The 17,594-nt window shown below is 41.4% G+C and overlaps 1 protein-coding gene across 5 annotated transcripts; it reads right to left on the bottom strand.

Moving 5' to 3' along the window:
- Positions 1-4,889: 4,889 nt before the first annotated feature.
- Positions 4,890-16,043, bottom strand: bod1l1 (biorientation of chromosomes in cell division 1-like 1). 5 transcript variants are annotated; one of them, XM_073812071.1, is made up of 24 exons: positions 15,731-16,041; positions 14,874-14,998; positions 14,560-14,777; positions 14,077-14,385; positions 13,617-13,766; positions 13,388-13,533; positions 13,180-13,276; positions 12,994-13,093; positions 11,466-11,520; positions 9,987-11,391; positions 9,837-9,907; positions 8,231-9,718; positions 8,080-8,185; positions 7,945-8,000; positions 7,816-7,870; positions 7,658-7,707; positions 7,538-7,589; positions 7,051-7,094; positions 6,915-6,978; positions 5,974-6,056; positions 5,819-5,888; positions 5,538-5,646; positions 5,380-5,454; positions 4,890-5,295 (listed from the first exon to the last, which is right to left on the bottom strand). In XM_073812071.1, the coding sequence occupies exons 1-24, from the start codon at positions 15,845-15,847 to the stop codon at positions 5,196-5,198; spliced, it is 5,145 nt and encodes a 1,714-aa protein (XP_073668172.1). In that variant the 5' UTR covers positions 15,848-16,041; the 3' UTR covers positions 4,890-5,195. The 5 variants fall into 5 exon arrangements, with proteins under 5 accessions (XP_073668172.1, XP_065130362.2, XP_065130365.2 ...); XM_065274290.2 differs by having other exon boundaries at positions 7,816-7,864; positions 8,080-9,718; positions 15,731-16,043; XM_065274293.2 differs by having other exon boundaries at positions 7,538-7,586; positions 7,816-7,864; positions 8,080-9,718; positions 15,731-16,043.
- Positions 16,044-17,594: the final 1,551 nt, after the last annotated feature.

The following is a 17,594-nucleotide window of genomic DNA, read 5'->3' as shown; positions in this document are numbered from 1 at the left end:
ATTAAAAAACTGCTTTAAAAACACGAATAGAATAACAAAATCTGTTATGTAATTTATAAAGCAGGAAAACATGAATGTGTGTGTATAAAGAGTCTTTCTCTCTCTCTGTGTGTAGAGAATAAGGGCAATTCTGTAGAAAAATGGTTTTGATGAATAAACTGCAGCTGTCTCTCTTTCACGCACGCACACGTAAATATAAATGAGTATGAGTGAATAGCAGATGACAGCATCTACAGTCCTTCTCCTAAACCTAAAACACACTCATGCCAGTATAAAATCCTGCCAAATGAAAGTCATGCACAGGGATTTAAAGCTTTGTGAAATCCAGATGCTAGTTGATGTCCGTCATTGGTCCTGACAGAGTTTCTTCACAGTCATGTCTTAGAACACAAGAGGGTCAGTCCTCAAAATATAAAGAAAAACATGGAGATGCTTCATGCATAATGCCATAAAAGAACCATTCTTTGCTAAACAGTTCCATAAAGAACCTTAAACATCTGTTTCACAAAAGATTCTTTAAAGAACCTTTGACTGACTGGTTCTTTGTGAAACCAAAATGTTTCTTTTATGGCATTGCTTGTGAAGAACCTTCAAGCACCTTTATTTTTAAAAGTGCACCTTGCTGTATCTCTTATTTTTATCTGATGTTCATGTACACTCTATAAACAAACGGTGCTAAATAGTACTAAAAGTGGTTCTTGGCTTGTAATCATAGAGGAACCATTTTTAGTGCTATATAGCACCTTTGAAGCACCTATGAAGAACCATACGGGGGTCATATAGCACCACTATAGCACCACATATGGTTATACATAGCACCTTATGGTGCTACACAGGTACTTCATCGGTGCCATATGGCACTTAAAATAATTCCTTTATGATAACGAGCCAAGAACCACTTTTAGTGCTATTTAGCTCCGTTTTTTTTAGAGTGTATCCTTCATCTATAACATGAGTCAACCCTGCAGGAAATTCATCAGACAGAAGTTTGCTGCAGGTAAATACAGCAACGCAAGACTTAAATATGAGTAACACTGGCAACAAATGAAACCGAGTATACTTATACCTGAAGAATGATCTAAATGTATCAGATTCACCTACAGAGACTAGACTCACCCACAGAGATCGGACACACCTACAGAGATCAACAACAGAGATCAGACTTGCCTATAGAGATCATCTACAGAGATCAGACTCGCCTACAGAGATAACCTTCAGAGATCATCTTACAGAGATCGGACTCGCCTTCAGAGATCATCTACATAGATCAGACTCACCTACAGAGATCATCTACAGAGATCAGACTCACCTACAGAGATCATCTACAGAGATCAGACTCACCCCCGGATATCATCTACAGAGATCAGACTCACCCCCGGATATCATCTACGGAGATCAGACTCACCCCCAGATATCATCTACTGAGATAAGACTCACCCCCAGATATAATCTACAGAGATCAGACTCACCCCCAGATATCATCTACAGAGATCAGACTCACCCCCAGAGATCATATACAGAGATCAGACTCACCCCCAGAGGTTGCTTACAAAGATCGGAGTAACCTACAGAGGTTGCCTACAGAGATCAGACTCGCCTACAGAGATCACCTAGTGAGATCAGACTCACCTACAGAGATCATCCATAGAGATCAGACTCACCTACAGAGATCATCTACAAAGATCAGACTCACTCTCAGAGATCGGATACACCCACAGGGATTGGACAGATCAGACTCATCTACAGACATCATCTTTAGAGATCAGACTCACCTACAGAGATCATCTATAAAGATCAGACTCACCTACAGAGATCATCTTCAAAGATCAGACTCACCTACAGAGATCATCTACAAAGATCAGACTCACTCTCAGAGTTCGGACACATGGACACATTCACAGAGATTAGACAGATCAGACTTGCCTACAGAGATCGGACAGATCAGACTCACCTACAGAGGTTGCCTACAGAGATCAGACTCGCCTACAGAGATCGGAGTCGCCTACAGAGATTGGACTCGCCTACAGAGTTTGCACGGATCAGACTCACCTACAGAGGTTGCCTACAGAGATCAGACTTGCCTACAGAGATCAGACTTGCCTACAGAGATTGCCTACAGAGATCAGACTCGCCTACAGAGTTTGCACAAATCAGACTCACCTACAGAGGTTGCCTACAGAGATCAGACTTGCCTACAGAGATAGGACAGATTACTCACCTACAGAGATCAGACTTGCCTGGAGAGATTGGACAGATAAGACTCACCTACAGAGGTTGCCTACAGAGATCAGCCTCGCCTACCAAGATCAGACTCACTCACAGAGTTCGGCACACCCAAAGAGATCGGACAGATCAGATTCATCTACAGAGGTTGCCTTCAGAGATCAGACTTGCCTGCAGAGATCGGACTTGCCTACAGAGATTGGACTCGCACACCGACAGAGATCACCTACAGAGATCCCCTACAGAGATCCCCTACAGAGATCGGACATGCCTACAGAGAATCGACTCGACTACACAGGTTAGACTTACCTGATCACCTTTAGAGATTGTTGCAAAATTAACAGATTTAAAAGTGAAACAAAGTAAATAAAAAGCAGCTTAGAAAAGTTTTGAATCTAGAATGAAAAAAAACTCTCCATTGATAAACAGGACTGTATCCCCACCTTGTGGACAAGTGCAGGCATAAGAAAATAGACACATGCAGTCATGCACAGTGCCAGTGAATGTTGGTTTAAAAATGAATTGGAATTGAAGCAAATAGCTAAATGGAACATTAAAAAAGATCACATTTAACTTTCTACTGGAACATATGAGTCTCTTAAAACCCACACACAGCTGCTTCTCTAGATTAAGTGTGTCCAATAATACACAGCAATGGAATAACCTATTCATAGACATACCACAGAAATAAAACACTAGTATTTTACACACACACACACACACACACAGTTTTTACAGAGCACGTCTATATCCAAACCCTAACCCACACTCTAACCCTGACAAAACGTTCTGCGTTTTTACAATAAAAACATTTATTATTTACTACATTTTGATAGTGTTTTAACAAATGAGGATGTCCCCAAAGGGAGCTTTGCATTGTTTCCACAGACGTTTAGAACACTTAAAATGTTTCTCATGATCTTAAAAAACTTTTAATCTAAATGTGTATACATGCCAGACTTTTCTTATGATGGCTTTATTCTATGGTTTATAGAGCATATTGATGACTTTGTAGATGGCCATCATAAGGAGATTTAGGTTATTTTCCTTACTGGGTCCCTCAAAATCCGGACCTCAACCCTTCAAACTTTGTTACTTTTTGACAAAGTGTCCTTTAAAAGATGTTTAGAATCAGGACTAGATGCTTATAAGTTGCTATTGATGTTATAGCTCCAGTAAAATTCAGGATGATCACCAGGAAACATAAAATACCTCAAAGAAGCACAGCAGCAGTACAGTCAAAGCACGAAAAGAACATGTATGACAAACTGTATGTATGTGGTAAAACTTGATGTACATTATAGCATTTATAAGGACAGCCTTCATATTATCAATGTAAAACTAGGCACACATACCTACTTATCTGACAACAAACGCAATGAGTTTGTAACATTTTTCTCTGATAAGATCAAAATGGCGATCAATACAGCCTCATTTTGTACTCATGTCAGTCAGTCCTCATCACAACAACCTAAGAAAGTATTTATTTTCTCAGAATGTGACATAATTGATTAAAAAACCTTGAAAGAAACAATGTGTTTAAGCACCAACTTCCAGCCTTGACACGCTCCCTACATCCTTTCTCAAAAAGGTACATAACTGTTTAGAAACTGATCTCTTAAAGTGGCCATTTTTGTGATACCATTTTTTAAACTATGTCAGTGCATCAATGAAATTTACAGATGGATGTGATAAAACCAGCGACCACCGACCGCTTCTATTTAAAACATTTAATTCCTCTACATTTATTTATAGTATTTAATATATAGTATATCCTATATAGGATCAGCTAAGTCTGACTCTCTCTCAAGGGTTTTTCCTCCCCAAAGGACCTTTTCCCCCTATAAGGGGTTTTCTCCAGTTTTTTTAATTTTTAAATGATGGTAATCACACAAAGCTGATTGTAGCCATTGACTTCCATAGTAGGAAAAACAAATATTATGGAAGTATTGTGATAAATGAGGAGAAGATATTTTGATAAATAATGCTAAGCACACAGTTGACGGTGCCCATGAAATACATTCATATTTGCCATTCTACTATGGAAGTCAATGGAAATCCAATTGTGTGCTTACCATCATTTATCAAGATATTTCCATTCATGTTCATCAGAAAAAATTAATTCATACAGGTTACATTAGAATGAGAAAATTATGTCAGAATTTTCATTTTTGGGTGACCTATGCTGGGTTGTTTTAACCCAGGGTTTCCCGCAGCACTTTTCAGTTCGGGCGGCCCACCTAAGCTGGGAAACCCTACCACCTTAACTAGTTTGTCCAAAAAAAAAATAATATATATATAATAATCTAGTATGTGTTCATTTTCTGTCATAGTTTCTTCAAAATTGAGTTTTTTTTGAGTGTTTAAAATAAAAATATTTTCATCATGACGCGTACGCCCGCCCCTTTGATTGCCATGCCCCCGGCCCCACCCACCCGCACAACCCTACAAGGGGAGTCAGCATTTAGTTATTATGCCACCCATAGCTGGAATCAGCTTTCAGAAGAGATTGACACTTTTTTATACACCATTTTTGGGTGAACTATCCTTTTAAGGGAATATTTTAGCACATGAAAGCACCGGTCAGTATAAACTTACTATGACACATTATCACAGCCAATGTCCAAAACCCCCATTGCACAGCTCATTAAAAACACAAATCAGTGTCAGGATCAATGGCGGATTTATAGTATAAGGTAAAAATATAAAATAAACAACAATCCTCATTTACATTCACAAAATCACACACATACATACACACACACACACACACACATCCCTGACAGACTGGATGTAACACTACAGTTTAATACTACGTGACTGTCATTACACAACACTGTCTGTAATGAACTAATATGAACCAATGTCTCTGAATTTAAAAACATCAGGGCTTCTAATCCAGCTGCCTTGACAACCAGATGTGTTCTGACCTTAAAAACTACAGGTGAGAATACATTTGTTCTGTACAGGACTCATCGTTTGACTCTTTTTGAAGGCGGATCATCAGATTTCTGTCCCCCGCGAGTGCGAGACACCGGAGGACTCGTCTCACGTTTACGTCCCCTCACCGAGCTGAAAGAGAGAGAGAATATTTTTGTCATAATCATAACAAGACTCGACAAAAAAAATACAAGAGAGACAGAGAGAGAGACAAACCGTGTGCTTGAAGACACCTCCTCTTTTCCACTGAGTTTACTCAGAGCTCGAGTGGACGGTTTGCTCGGTTTATTTCTGAAAAAAGAAGATGATGTGCAGGTGTTGGTTTACTGGTAAACATGAGCGCGTAAGGACTCGGGTCAGAACCGAGGCGTTACCTTTCCGCCTCCAGACGAGACGCCGCACGAGTCGTCGCTCTCGAAGACGTTTCCTCCTCCTCATCCTCTTCTTTCTCAGCTGTATCTCTTTTCTCAGAAACTCCAGCATCTGTGAGTGATATCAAACATATAAACCATCAGATGAAATGTTTAGTTTAAATTAAAAAAAAAACATTTTTTATTTACACATAATTTAAATTTGTGTACTTAATATGTTGTTTGCTTAAGGGGCAATAAAGATATCACAATAAGGTTAACTAAAAGTAACGCTGCCGCAATACCGGAGTCATCTGTGGTTTTGCAGGTGCGTCCGCGGCGGGGAGGTTTTCGCTGAGCTTCCTCTTTGTCTCCCTGAACCCAAACACAAATAATAGTTCAATTAAGTGATTTCAGAGTCAGTCAATCACAGCGCTCCTCTCTACACGTGTTCACGCACCGTCACATCTTCCTCATCTTTCTTCTCTTCCTCCTCTTCTTCATCACTCGCTTTCATCACTTCCTGATCTTTAGATGGACTTACTAAAGACAAACAGACATCAGTCAAACACTAAACACACAACTATTGCAAGAAATTAGTCTCATATTTATGATTATTTTGTGATTTGCATTCATACATTTGCAGTAATAATTTCTGAGCTCATTTCTATGTTTGGTTGATATATAAAGATTAAAGATATCAAGGTTATATTTATAAAGAATGATCTTTACATTATGTAGGATGATAATATGAGGTAAACAGTAAATCACAAAAAAAGACTTTGGCTGGGTTTTCAATTGAAAGAAAGCTTTAACCTGACCGCCCCTTTAGAGAGTCAGCCTTGTAACCTTATAATCGATTAATCAGGCGATTATTTTTTCGATTAATCGGAAAAAACAAATATTCACAATTTGATTTTTCACTTATTATAGCTAAATTAGGGTACTCATGTATAGAAGTGTACTATTAAAAGTGTAAAAGCCACACACTACTACAGAGTTTTATTTAAATAATCTTTATGTCGTTCCGCCGTATTGATAAACTATAATAGCAGAGAGGGACAAAAAGCACTAGCCTACAGCACAAGGAGATCAGTGAGTACATAACGGCTAACGTAGTTGCAACAAGCATTTGGAAAAGCGAGGCGCTAGAGAGCACTATTCGTTTGAATGCAAAATACAATTTCACCACTAGATGGGGGAAAATCATACTTACTGTCCCTTAAAATAAAAAAGTTTGTGCAGCTTTTAAATACTAAAACCTGTGTCCGCTGTCTGATGGTGGTGTGGAAGCATGTGACGTCACAGACCAACTAATCGATAATGAAATTCATTGAAGTGCTCTTAAACTTTCACCAAAAACTATTGCACCCCTATGTCTGTATGCATGTTTGCAGTTACCTTCATTTCGTCTCTGTTTGGCAGATTTTTTTGTCTCTTCCTCGATCTCATCTGCCGCTAAATCCTAGAAACATAGTGTTCATAAAGCATAAGCGAGTATTCAGACACAATCACACACACGTTAACACAAACTCACTGTAGTCGAGGTGTCTGATTTCTTGCGTTTCATTGCAGGTTTCACTGAAAAGAAACAGAGACATGGATGCAAAGTCAATGCAAAGACGCGATAGACATCCTGCAGTGCAAATTGAGTGTTTCAGGCGTCTGACGCGTATAACACCTGATCCGTTGAAACGCTTGAGTTGAAAAATCAGCACCGTGTCAGATATTCGCGCCACCCTAACCAATCAGGAGCTTGCTCTAGTAGTGACGCTATAACAACGTAGCGAGCAGAGGCAGAAATACGAAACAACAATGGAAGACAAAATCATTGTCGCTGTATGTGAACTGAATGTGTTTTCTGTTTGTATCTTAAAAAAAGAGTGAAAAATACATATTTAGGATACGGATGGACATTAAAACTGACACGAGTTAACCCGCGATTAATTTGCTTCATTTGGGTCTGGTGTGAGCGCACAGTCAGGGTACAGCACATGCGATGCAGATGTGATGTGATTGATCACCTGTAGGCAAATCTTTGTTCTGTGCTGCAGAGCGTCTACTCCTGCGACCCTGCTGCACACAAATAAACATCAGTACCAATATCACACACACAAATACTACACACACGAACACACACATACCTCCTGTGGCTCCTTTTCTTTGACCAGCTCCTCCTTTGACTGTGAAGAACCTGTGGGGACAGACATGAAAACACCAGGGCACATAAGAAGAGAAATCACACATGTATGTGTAAGAGAGAGGCACAATAGTACACTAATACAAACAGATGCACACGCACCTGCCCTCTGATTGGCTGATCCGCCCCTGCGTGTGCCTGAGCCATCCGTCTGCTCCTGATCAGAAAAAGTTATCAGTAACTGAAGTGATTTACATGTGAGTTTAGATTCAGGAACATACTCTTGGTTACCGTTTCTGAGACGTCTGACGTCGACTTGTCCTGTTCGTCTGAGACAGATGCACTGTCTGCATCGCAGGAAAAAGCACACAGGTTACACTTAAAACAAAAACTCAGCTCAAAGCATACACTCATTAAGTGATCTACCTGTGGTGGAGGTTTGCGCAGACTCTGCTGTATTCGGATAGGTTGCGGAGGTTGTATGATTTTGGGCAGACACTGTTGTGTCTGCAGTGACTGTGTGCACAGGGTCGGTTGCAGACTCTACCGTTTCTGCCATATGGGACTTAACAGGCTTTGCTGGATCTACTTTGTTTATCTGCACAGGCTCAGTTATTTCTTCAGGAAGCGTCTGCGCAGCGTCCACCGTTTTTGCATTGAGCATCTGCGCAGGCTCAGCTGTATCTGCTTTGACTGTCGCTAGAGATTCTGTAACCTCAGCACTAAGTGTGTGCGCAAGCTCGGCAGTAAGTGTCTGTGCAGGCTCAGCTGCGTCTGCTGCAAGTGTTGTTGAAGATTCCGTTACCTCTGCAGTAGGTGTCTGCGCAGGTTCAGCTGCGTCTGCTGCAAGTGTCGTTGGAGATTCTGTTACCTCTGCAGTAGGTGTCTGCGGAGGCTCAGCTGCATCTGCTTTGACTGTCGTAGGAGTCTGCACAGGCTGAGCTGTGTCTGCTGTCAGTGTCATTGGAGATTCTGCTACTTCTGCAGAAAGTGTCTGCGCAGGCACATCTGTGTCTGCTTTGACTGTCGTTGGGGGCTGCACATGCTCAACTGCATCTGCTTTAAGTGTCGTTTGTGATTCTGTTACCTCTGCAATAGGTGTCTGCACAGACTCAGCTGCATCTGCTGAATGTGTCGTTTGTGATTCTGTTACCTCTGCAGTGAGTGTCTGCACAGCCTCAGCTGCGTCTTCTGCAAGTGTCTTTTTGATTTCTGTTACATCTGCAGTAGGTGTCTGCGCAGGCTCAGCTGCGTCTGCTGCAAGTGTCATTGGAGATTCCGTTAAATCTGCAGTAGGTGTCTGCACAGGCTCAGCTGCGTCTACTGCAAGTGTCATTGGAGATTCCGTAACCTCTGCAGTAGGTGTCTGCGCAGGCTCAGCTGCATCTGCTGCAAGTGTTGTTGAAGACTCCATTACCTCTGCAGTAGGTGTCTGCGCAGGCTCAGCTGCATCTGCTGCAAGCGTTGTTGAAGATTCCATTATCTCTGCAATGGGTGTCTGCACAGGCTCAGCTGCGTCTGCTGTAAGTGTCGTTGGAGATTCCGTTACCTCTGCAGTGGGTGTCTGCGCAGGCTCAGCTGCGCCTGGTGCAAGTGTCGTTGAAGATTCTGTTACCTCTGCAGTGAGTGTCTGTGCAGGCTCAGCTGCGTCTGCTGCAAGTGCTGTTGAAGATTCCGTTACCTCTGCAGAAAGTGTCTGCGCAGGATCAGCTGCAAGTGTCGTATGTGATTCTGTTCCCTCTGGAGTGGGTGTCTGCGCAGGCTTAGCTGCGTCTGCTGCAAGCATCATTGGCGATTCTGTTACCTCCGCAGTAGGTGTCTGCGCAGAAACGTCGGCGTCAGCTTTGGCTGTCATTGGAGTGTGAGCAGACTCAGCTGCTTCTGCTTTGAGTGTTTCTGTAGATTCAGTTGCCTCTGCAGTAAGTGTCTGCGCAAACTCAGTTTCCAATCTCTGTTTTTCCTGGGCTATGTCTACCGTGTTGGCCCGAGCTGGCTCAGCTGCGTCTGCAGGAAGAATCTCCATGCTTTTCTCATTGTCTCCTTTCTCTCTCTGCCCATCAGCAACCTGAAAGAAAAGAACCAACACAACAGAGTAAACACATGAACACGCACGTTTGCATGACTTACAAGAGTAACAACCAACAGCAGAAAAAGGTGTAGAGGAAGTGATGTCATGTACTCACCTCTGATGTCACCACCTCATTTACTGTAAGGGTCTCAGTCTTGGTGGGTTTCACAGTGGAGGCAGATGCAGCTTAAAGATCAATTCAGTCATTATTATAAGTGTTTACTACAGATATGCAACATATTTATAATGTGTGTGTGTACACTACCTGCATCTTGCTGTTGTTCATCCTGCTGACCGACAGCAGGCGCACAACTCTCACTTTGTGTCTCGGGTATACAGCATCCTGTGGCATCTGACGTCATCTGAATAGCAACCTGTGATTCTGCAACAATGACATCTGATGAGCGTGCAATATCTGGATCCATCGAGAGCAATGTAAGTGCCGCTTCCTTCATCTTTAGATCAGCTTCCGTCTCCTGTCTTACAGCTTGCTGCGTGATGTCACTTGTTGCCGTCATCAGACTCAAGAGGGCGTCGGCCTCTGCCGATAGCGAGCGGGGCTCCGTCACATCATCGCCGTCTGAGTCAGCAGTGACGTCGCTCAGCGCGCCAAACGTGTCGTCCGGTAAAGGGGTAGTGCCGGAGACAGGTGACGGTTCTGCTACAGGAGACATCGGGGCCGTGGGTTCTGTCGGGCTTGCGCTTGAATCCTTTCCTCCTGACTTTCTCTCAGAATCTTTTTGCACCTTTTTCTCGGTTGCTCTTTTTCCAGTTTTTGAATCTTTGGTTTTGTGAGGCTCTTCTGAGGTTTTCTTTTCCGCTTTGCTCTTGGTGTCCTGGTTTGGCATCTTCTTTTCAGACTTCTGGGATTTCAGGTCCTCTCTGGATTTAGATCTGTGTTTCTCTGACACGGATCTGACCTTCGTCCCTACTTCTGCTTTCCGGGCGTCACTTTCAGTTTCTGAGCCATGTCTCTTGTCTCTTTCTCCTGTCGAGGAGTCCTTTCTGTCAGACTTCACCTTGAGCTTGTCTGCTGGTTTGACCTCCTTTGGCTTTATTGGGACTTGCTTGTCTTTCTTCAGGGTGACTTCTGAACTTGCCTCCACCTCTGACCTTTCCTCAGATGAGCCTGTGGAGTCTAAACGGCGGAGCAGCTTCGAGTCACTTTTGCTTCCCACCTTCTCTCCCTTTGTTTTCTCCTTTAGAGTGTCCACAGGCATCTTTCCTTTCTTGAGACTGCCCTCGTCTGCAGCTTCAGAAATAGACGCCTTGCTTTCTCTCGAAGACACCGAGCTCTTCCTGTCTACCTTGACCTTTGAGGCCTTCCTGTCTTCTTTCTCATCAGAAGCCGAGATAGATGCATCTCCAGCCCTCTTGCTCTCAGTCTTCAGTTTGGTCTTGATCCGTTCATCACAGACACTGGGCTCTTTCTCCTTGCGCTCCTTTTCTTTGCCGTGCGAGTCTTTCCGAACACTTCGCTCAGATTTTCCACCCGTTCTCTGACGTTGAGCTTCCTCTGTTCCGAGCTCCAGGTCCAGGATGAAAGAGTGGACGCGGTTTTTGTCAGTTTTTGTTTGTAGTTTCTCCTCGCTGGCATCGTCTGCTTTCTTTTTGCGCTGCTCCTCCAGATCAGACGAGCGCCGTGAGGACTTCAGACACCCGGCCTTCACCTACAGAGAAACTCATATGGTCACTCACTACTGATTGAGAGAAAAAAACAGATAGAGAAACGGAAGAAACTTACATCTTTGTTGACTGAATCTCCTTCATTTTCATTTTTATTTTTTTCTTCATCTTTTCTAAAAGGAAACAGACATCAGAAGGAAACAGAATAAGAATCATCAAGGATTACTCCACTTTCATAAAAAATCTGATAATTTACTCAACCCCATGTCATCCAAGATGGTTATGTCTGTCTTTGTTCATTCAAGAAGAAATTAAGTTTTTGAGGAAAACATTCCAGGATTTTTCTCCATAAAGTGGACTTTAGTGGACCTCAACAGTTTACAGTTTCAATGCAGCTTCTGAGGGCTCTAAACCATCCCAACTGAGGCATAAGGGTCTTATCTAGCCAATTCATCATCATTTAAATAAATATGCAATATGCAAATAAATAAATAAATAAATAAAACTGTACTTTGTAACCACAACTTCTTGTCTTGCATTAGCCGTCTGATGCACCAGCGCGATCTTACGTAAACCGTTGAGGTCCACAATAAGGATAAAAATCCTGGAATATTTTCCTCAAATAACTTAATTTCTTCTCTACTGAACAAAGAAAGTCATAAACATCTTGGATGACATGGGGGTGAGTAAATTATTAGGACTTTTTTATGAAAGTAGAGTAATTCTATGAGGGATTAAAGGCTCCAAACGGCTCCAGGATGATAAACAAAGGTCTTCTGAGGGTAATACGCGCGGTGTTGTTGTTGTTGTTGTAGAAATATCCATATTTAAAACTTTATTAACGTAAAAAAAAATACCTTCCGGTAGCGCCACCATCTTAGACTCCTCTGTATTCAGGAGAGAGTATTAGCGTTGTGTACGCACTTTTCTTAGTGACGTATGACAAATTCGGAGGGCTGCGTAAGCTCTCATCCTGAATGCGGACGCGACTAAGATGGCGGGGCTACCGGAAGGTAGTTATTTACGTTAATAAAGTTTTAAATATGGATATTTCTACAACAACACCGCGCGGATTACCCTCAGAAGACCTTTGTTTATCATCCTGGAGCCGTTTGGATTTATTTTCTGAAGGATGGACGCAATTTTTTTGGACTTGAAGATCGTGGACCCCGTAACATTACATTTAATCAACTGAAAGATCTAAAACATTTTCTAAAATATCAGAAAATGTGTTTGTCTGAAAAACGATGGACATATGCAACTCGGACAGCTTGGGGGTGAGTAAATCATGGGTTTAATATCATTTTTGGCCAAACTATCCTTTTAAGACAGAATTCCTGTCAGCTTTTTTGAACGATTATATGTCGTCACTGTCTACGAGAAACCTGACAAATCTCCAAATTCCATGTAAACGCAGTTTTTTGCATAGCCGGTTTGTTGATTTCCATGTGAACCCATGAAAACAGGTTTCTATAATAAGCAGATTTTTGATAGTTATTCTCTTATTCTGTGCATGTAAATGCACTCACTGACAACATTAGCAAGGCAAAGTAAAACAATTACTAAAATTATTCTCACGATTGAGCTCTGATGATCATCACTAAAATCTTACAAATCAAGCCTCAGATCTACCGATGTACACAAACCTGTTGTCTCTCTTTCTTTGTCTGCTAAGAGCCACTTTCTTCTCCAGGACTTTCTGTTCTTTTCGAGCTTCTTTTGCCCGTGGCCGTTGTTTCCTCCGCTCTGCAGATAGAAGATCAGGTAAGAGATCAGATCATTGACACAGAGAGACAAACACAGAGAGACAGACAGACGTGTAGACGTGTTACCCTGCTCCTCAGTCTGAGCTGCTCTCTGTCTGCGTTTCTCCTCCAGACGCTCTCGGTTCTGTTGGCGCTTTAACAACCTCTCCTCTTTATCTTTGGCCTGGGAAAGACAATGATAGTAAACACTGCTATGACCTCAGTTAAAATAATCAGAAGAAAGTTTTATTAGTACTATTCTATCCTAGTTACTATATTGTGTTTTTTTTCTCACCACATTGCGCCGGCGCTGCTCCACAGTGACCTCATCATCAGAGTCGCTATAGTAACGGGAGTACAGGAAGGGTTTGTGTATGTAGCCCTGCCTCACACCGCGAGATTTCTTCTCTTCACCAGCGGATGTCTTCTGTCCTCTCTCATCTGCACACACACACACGCTCATACCTAAATCTGTGACAGGGTTGGTGAATGATCATGTGCTGCAGGTCTGAGATCAGACTTACCCTCTGAACTGATCTCGCCCTCTTCCGTGGACTCCGACAGTGGTGGATCATCATCGCTGTCGCCCTCAAACGAGGACAGATCGCTGGTATGAACAGAACTCACTGTGATGTCACTGAGACCGTCCAGATCCGAATCCTCCAGAGAGTATTCTGACACACACACACACACACACACACACACACACACACACACACACACACACACACACACACACACACACACACACACACACACACACACACACACACACACACACACACACAAGGAAACACATTAAGCTGGTACTGCAGTTGAAAATATATTTTTTTAATTTTCCTGAAAATATCTAACATTTCTTAATTTTAAATAACTTTTCGGCTAAAGTACTTATGGTATTATACAAAACATGTAAACCTCTTTCTGTTGTTCCAGCTCATGCATTAAAAGCCATTGATGACAGACAGATGTTTTGTGTGATACCTTCTCTCAGTCGGTCTCCAGACCTCTGCTTTACACCGGACACTTTCTGGGAGTCAGACTCTTTGGTCTCCTCTTTGATCTTTCCTGACGATTTAGTGCTGTTCTCATTCTCTGCGTCTCCCTGCTCCTTCACCTCCTCTTTCTCCAACTTTATCTCTTTCTCTTCTCCTCCATCTTTCTCCTCTGGCACTTCCTCTGCCTCGATCAGAGCGGTGTGCTGCTCCTCCTCATTGAGGCTTATGTCCATCTCCTCCTCTTTCTGCTCCTGGGTCGGGTCAGAGCTGCTGGTCTCTTGGTTCTGAACATCAGCTGAAACAAATCAAACAGATAAATGAACTCAAGAGGAATCGTTTCTCCTTTAAGGGGAACATTTAGATGACGTCTGGTGAGATCAACAATCACAAAAATAAAAACAAATATCATTAGCACTTAAGCCGTTTTATTTTTAAATGCATAGACTATGAACCAATGTGAACAGCTTACCTGCATCACTTCTGTCATCTGGAGCCAGCAGCTGATATTCCTGGTTTTCTGTGGTGGGAGGCGGAGCCGCAAGGGGCGGCTCGTCCTCTTCCAAACTGCTGTTGGGAGACAGAAACTTCCTCACAACTCGTTCCACCTGCGGCCGAAAGTTGTGATGGACCTTTGGATCAACAACTTGTGCCACGATTCTGTCCACCCCTTGCTCCAACATCCCTGACCTAGTACATACAGAGAGACAAAAATACAGGGTAAGAGGGAGGGAGAGAAAGAGACAGACAACGGTGAGACAGACAGCAAGAGAGAGACGGACATACTGTAGGACCAGTTGTCTGATGGTGTTTCTCAGCTGGTTCTTGTTTAGCTGTGGGCTCCATGTGTGGTTGGCCAGATGGTTGGACACAAAGTTGTCCACTCGCTGTCGTAAGTGTAAATACGCTGGCTGAAGGAACACAACACAACAATTAAATAGATAGTTCACCCAAAAATGAACATTTTGTCATAATTTTCTGACTCTCATGTTGTTACAAACCTGTATAAATATATTTTTTTCTGATGAACACAAAAGAATATATTTTGAGGATTTTTTGTAACCAAACCGTTCATGGGACCCATTCACTAAAAAAAGAATACTATGGAAGTGCATGGGGCTCATGAACCGTTTGGTTACAAACATTCCTCAAAATATCTTCCTGTGTGTTTATCAGAACAAAGAAATTTATACCGGTTTGTAACAACATGAGAGTGAGAAAATGATGTCAGAGTTTTCATTTTTATGCAAACCATCCCTAAAAACTGAGATGACTCCAAGTGCAATGTTACTTTGGATTAAAGCGTCCACTACATTAATAAACATCAATGCAAACATTACCAAAACACTGAAACAACAATAGGATCAAGTTAAAAATAATCATCAATATAAATCTATTCTAACTCAATATGTAAATAAAACTCGTGTCCTGTAAGAGCTCCATGGCTCTGTTATTGTTAAAATATCATATATTTAAAGCACAAAAACATTCACCAGCAGTGTCGAAATCGTGGTAAAGTGATGGTATTAAATAGTAAACTGACACATGCAATGCATTGCATACGAATATTCAGAAAACAGGAATTGTTTATTTTTATTCAGTGTGTTTGTTTGTATGTAGTGTGCGGGAGTGAGTGTGTTTACCTTTGTGTCAACGTCTGCCAGACAGTCTCTACGGAACTGATCAAATAATCCTTCCGTCTTCAGGTGATTCACGATCACCGACACCAACTGCGGGTCTCCGGGGTGCAGCGACGACATCCCGACCAAAGCGAACCAAGCACCGTACAACCGCTCAGAGCTGCGCGCTGCACATTGAACGAACCGGAAGTGATCATTTCACACAGGAAACAGGAGAGAAATGGAAACAACAGCAGCAGCGCCTTCTGTCGATTCAGTCGAGATTTGCAGTGTCTTGTATTTACTGTTATGCAACTTTTACTTCAACTTTATTAATTTGTATGGCACATTTTAATGCAATTTCAAATGCCAAAGTTCTTCACAATTTTACATATTAACAGCTAAACAAAATTAATACATAAGAAAAAAATAACAGTATATTAAATTTACCAACCTTAGAAATAAATTGAAATACAACGTTCAGCAATAATATTAATTCACATCACTTATAAGAGTAAAACAGTGACAAGGATCTTTAATTTGCAAAATAAACACTTTTATTAAACTATAGTTCTGAATGTTTATTGTTTATTTCAAAATACCCAGGCGCGCATTGAATTTTTACCAGAGATCCAGATGGATCCTTGGTCTCAAGAGAAACGAAGGCAGAATTTGGAGGCTGCATGTGAAGGAGCCTTCGAATTGGGACAGCATTCAAATACGGCCTTTGAAGGACGCGGCCCCTGAATTGGGATGTACCCAGTACAACGCCAAAACGGACAAAACAGAGGCAAAGTGTGTTTATTTATTTTCTTGATTTACTTTCTCTGAGTTGTAATTTTTCACATTCTGGGTTTATTGAATTATGGTTGCTTCCTGTGTTCAAGGATATATTTATTTTCACAAGTCGAGGACTCCTTTGCTTATACCAACAGATGTTTGCCGTATGGGTGTATTATGTAGTTAATATGCTTGTGTTCTTATGAAGTACAAATTGTGCTAAAACCTTTGGCAGGTGTGGGATTCGAACCCACGTCCCCGAAGAGACTCAAGCCTTTAGGATACAGTCCAAAATAATGTTGAAAAATGTTGAAACACAGCTAATTAAATCGAAGCGCTTCAACATTTGCAGCCAATCATAGAGCTGACGTTTCAACATTTTCGACATTTGGCCAATAAGAGTGAAAGACAATGTCGTCGGCACGATTCCTCTCCTCACCTGTAGGTGGAGTAAGAATGATTGTTTGATGACGTGTTGCCGCTCTTCGCCAGCAGGGGGACATGCGCACAAATTGCAAAACTGAGTGAGTTTGAAAAACTAATAGGAATGAATGACAGCTGAACATGAAACCAGACACAGAAACCAAGTTCTAATGGTTTAATTTTTATTATTGGAAAAACACTGCACTGTCAACAGACACAGTTCAAATATGGAAATACAAAGAAGTGTAAGGAATAAACAAATATACATAATAAATTGAAAAAAAAAACATAAAAAATAAATAAATAATAGTATAATTAAACAAATTAATTCATTCATTCAAAAGCAGAAACAGTAAACCATGAGCTATCTGTATTAAGAAGGAATGATCCTTACCATTGGGTTTTTAAAACACTATTCATTATTTCCAAGTCAATAACATTTAAACCTCCTTCTTCATAACGATAAAGTTGAAAAAACAGATAAAGTTGAAAATTGCAATATTACATCTTTTATTAAATTAGGAGGGATAGCTAGAGATCAAATCTACTGAGTAATTTAATTTTAGTTAACAGGATTCTTCCAAAGATATAGGAATATCTCTCTTTATTCAACTGTTAAGAATAGTTTCTTTTTGGGTAAAATCTTGGAAACTTTGCTGTCTTTAGTAGTTTTTTCCAAGTATTT

Source organism: Paramisgurnus dabryanus, chromosome 16 (genome assembly GCF_030506205.2).
Source record: "Paramisgurnus dabryanus chromosome 16, PD_genome_1.1, whole genome shotgun sequence".
In the NCBI taxonomy this organism is placed as follows: Eukaryota; Metazoa; Chordata; class Actinopteri; order Cypriniformes; family Cobitidae; genus Paramisgurnus; species Paramisgurnus dabryanus.
Note: the sequence above shows the minus strand (reverse complement) of the source record. Positions and strands in the feature narration are given on the sequence as shown.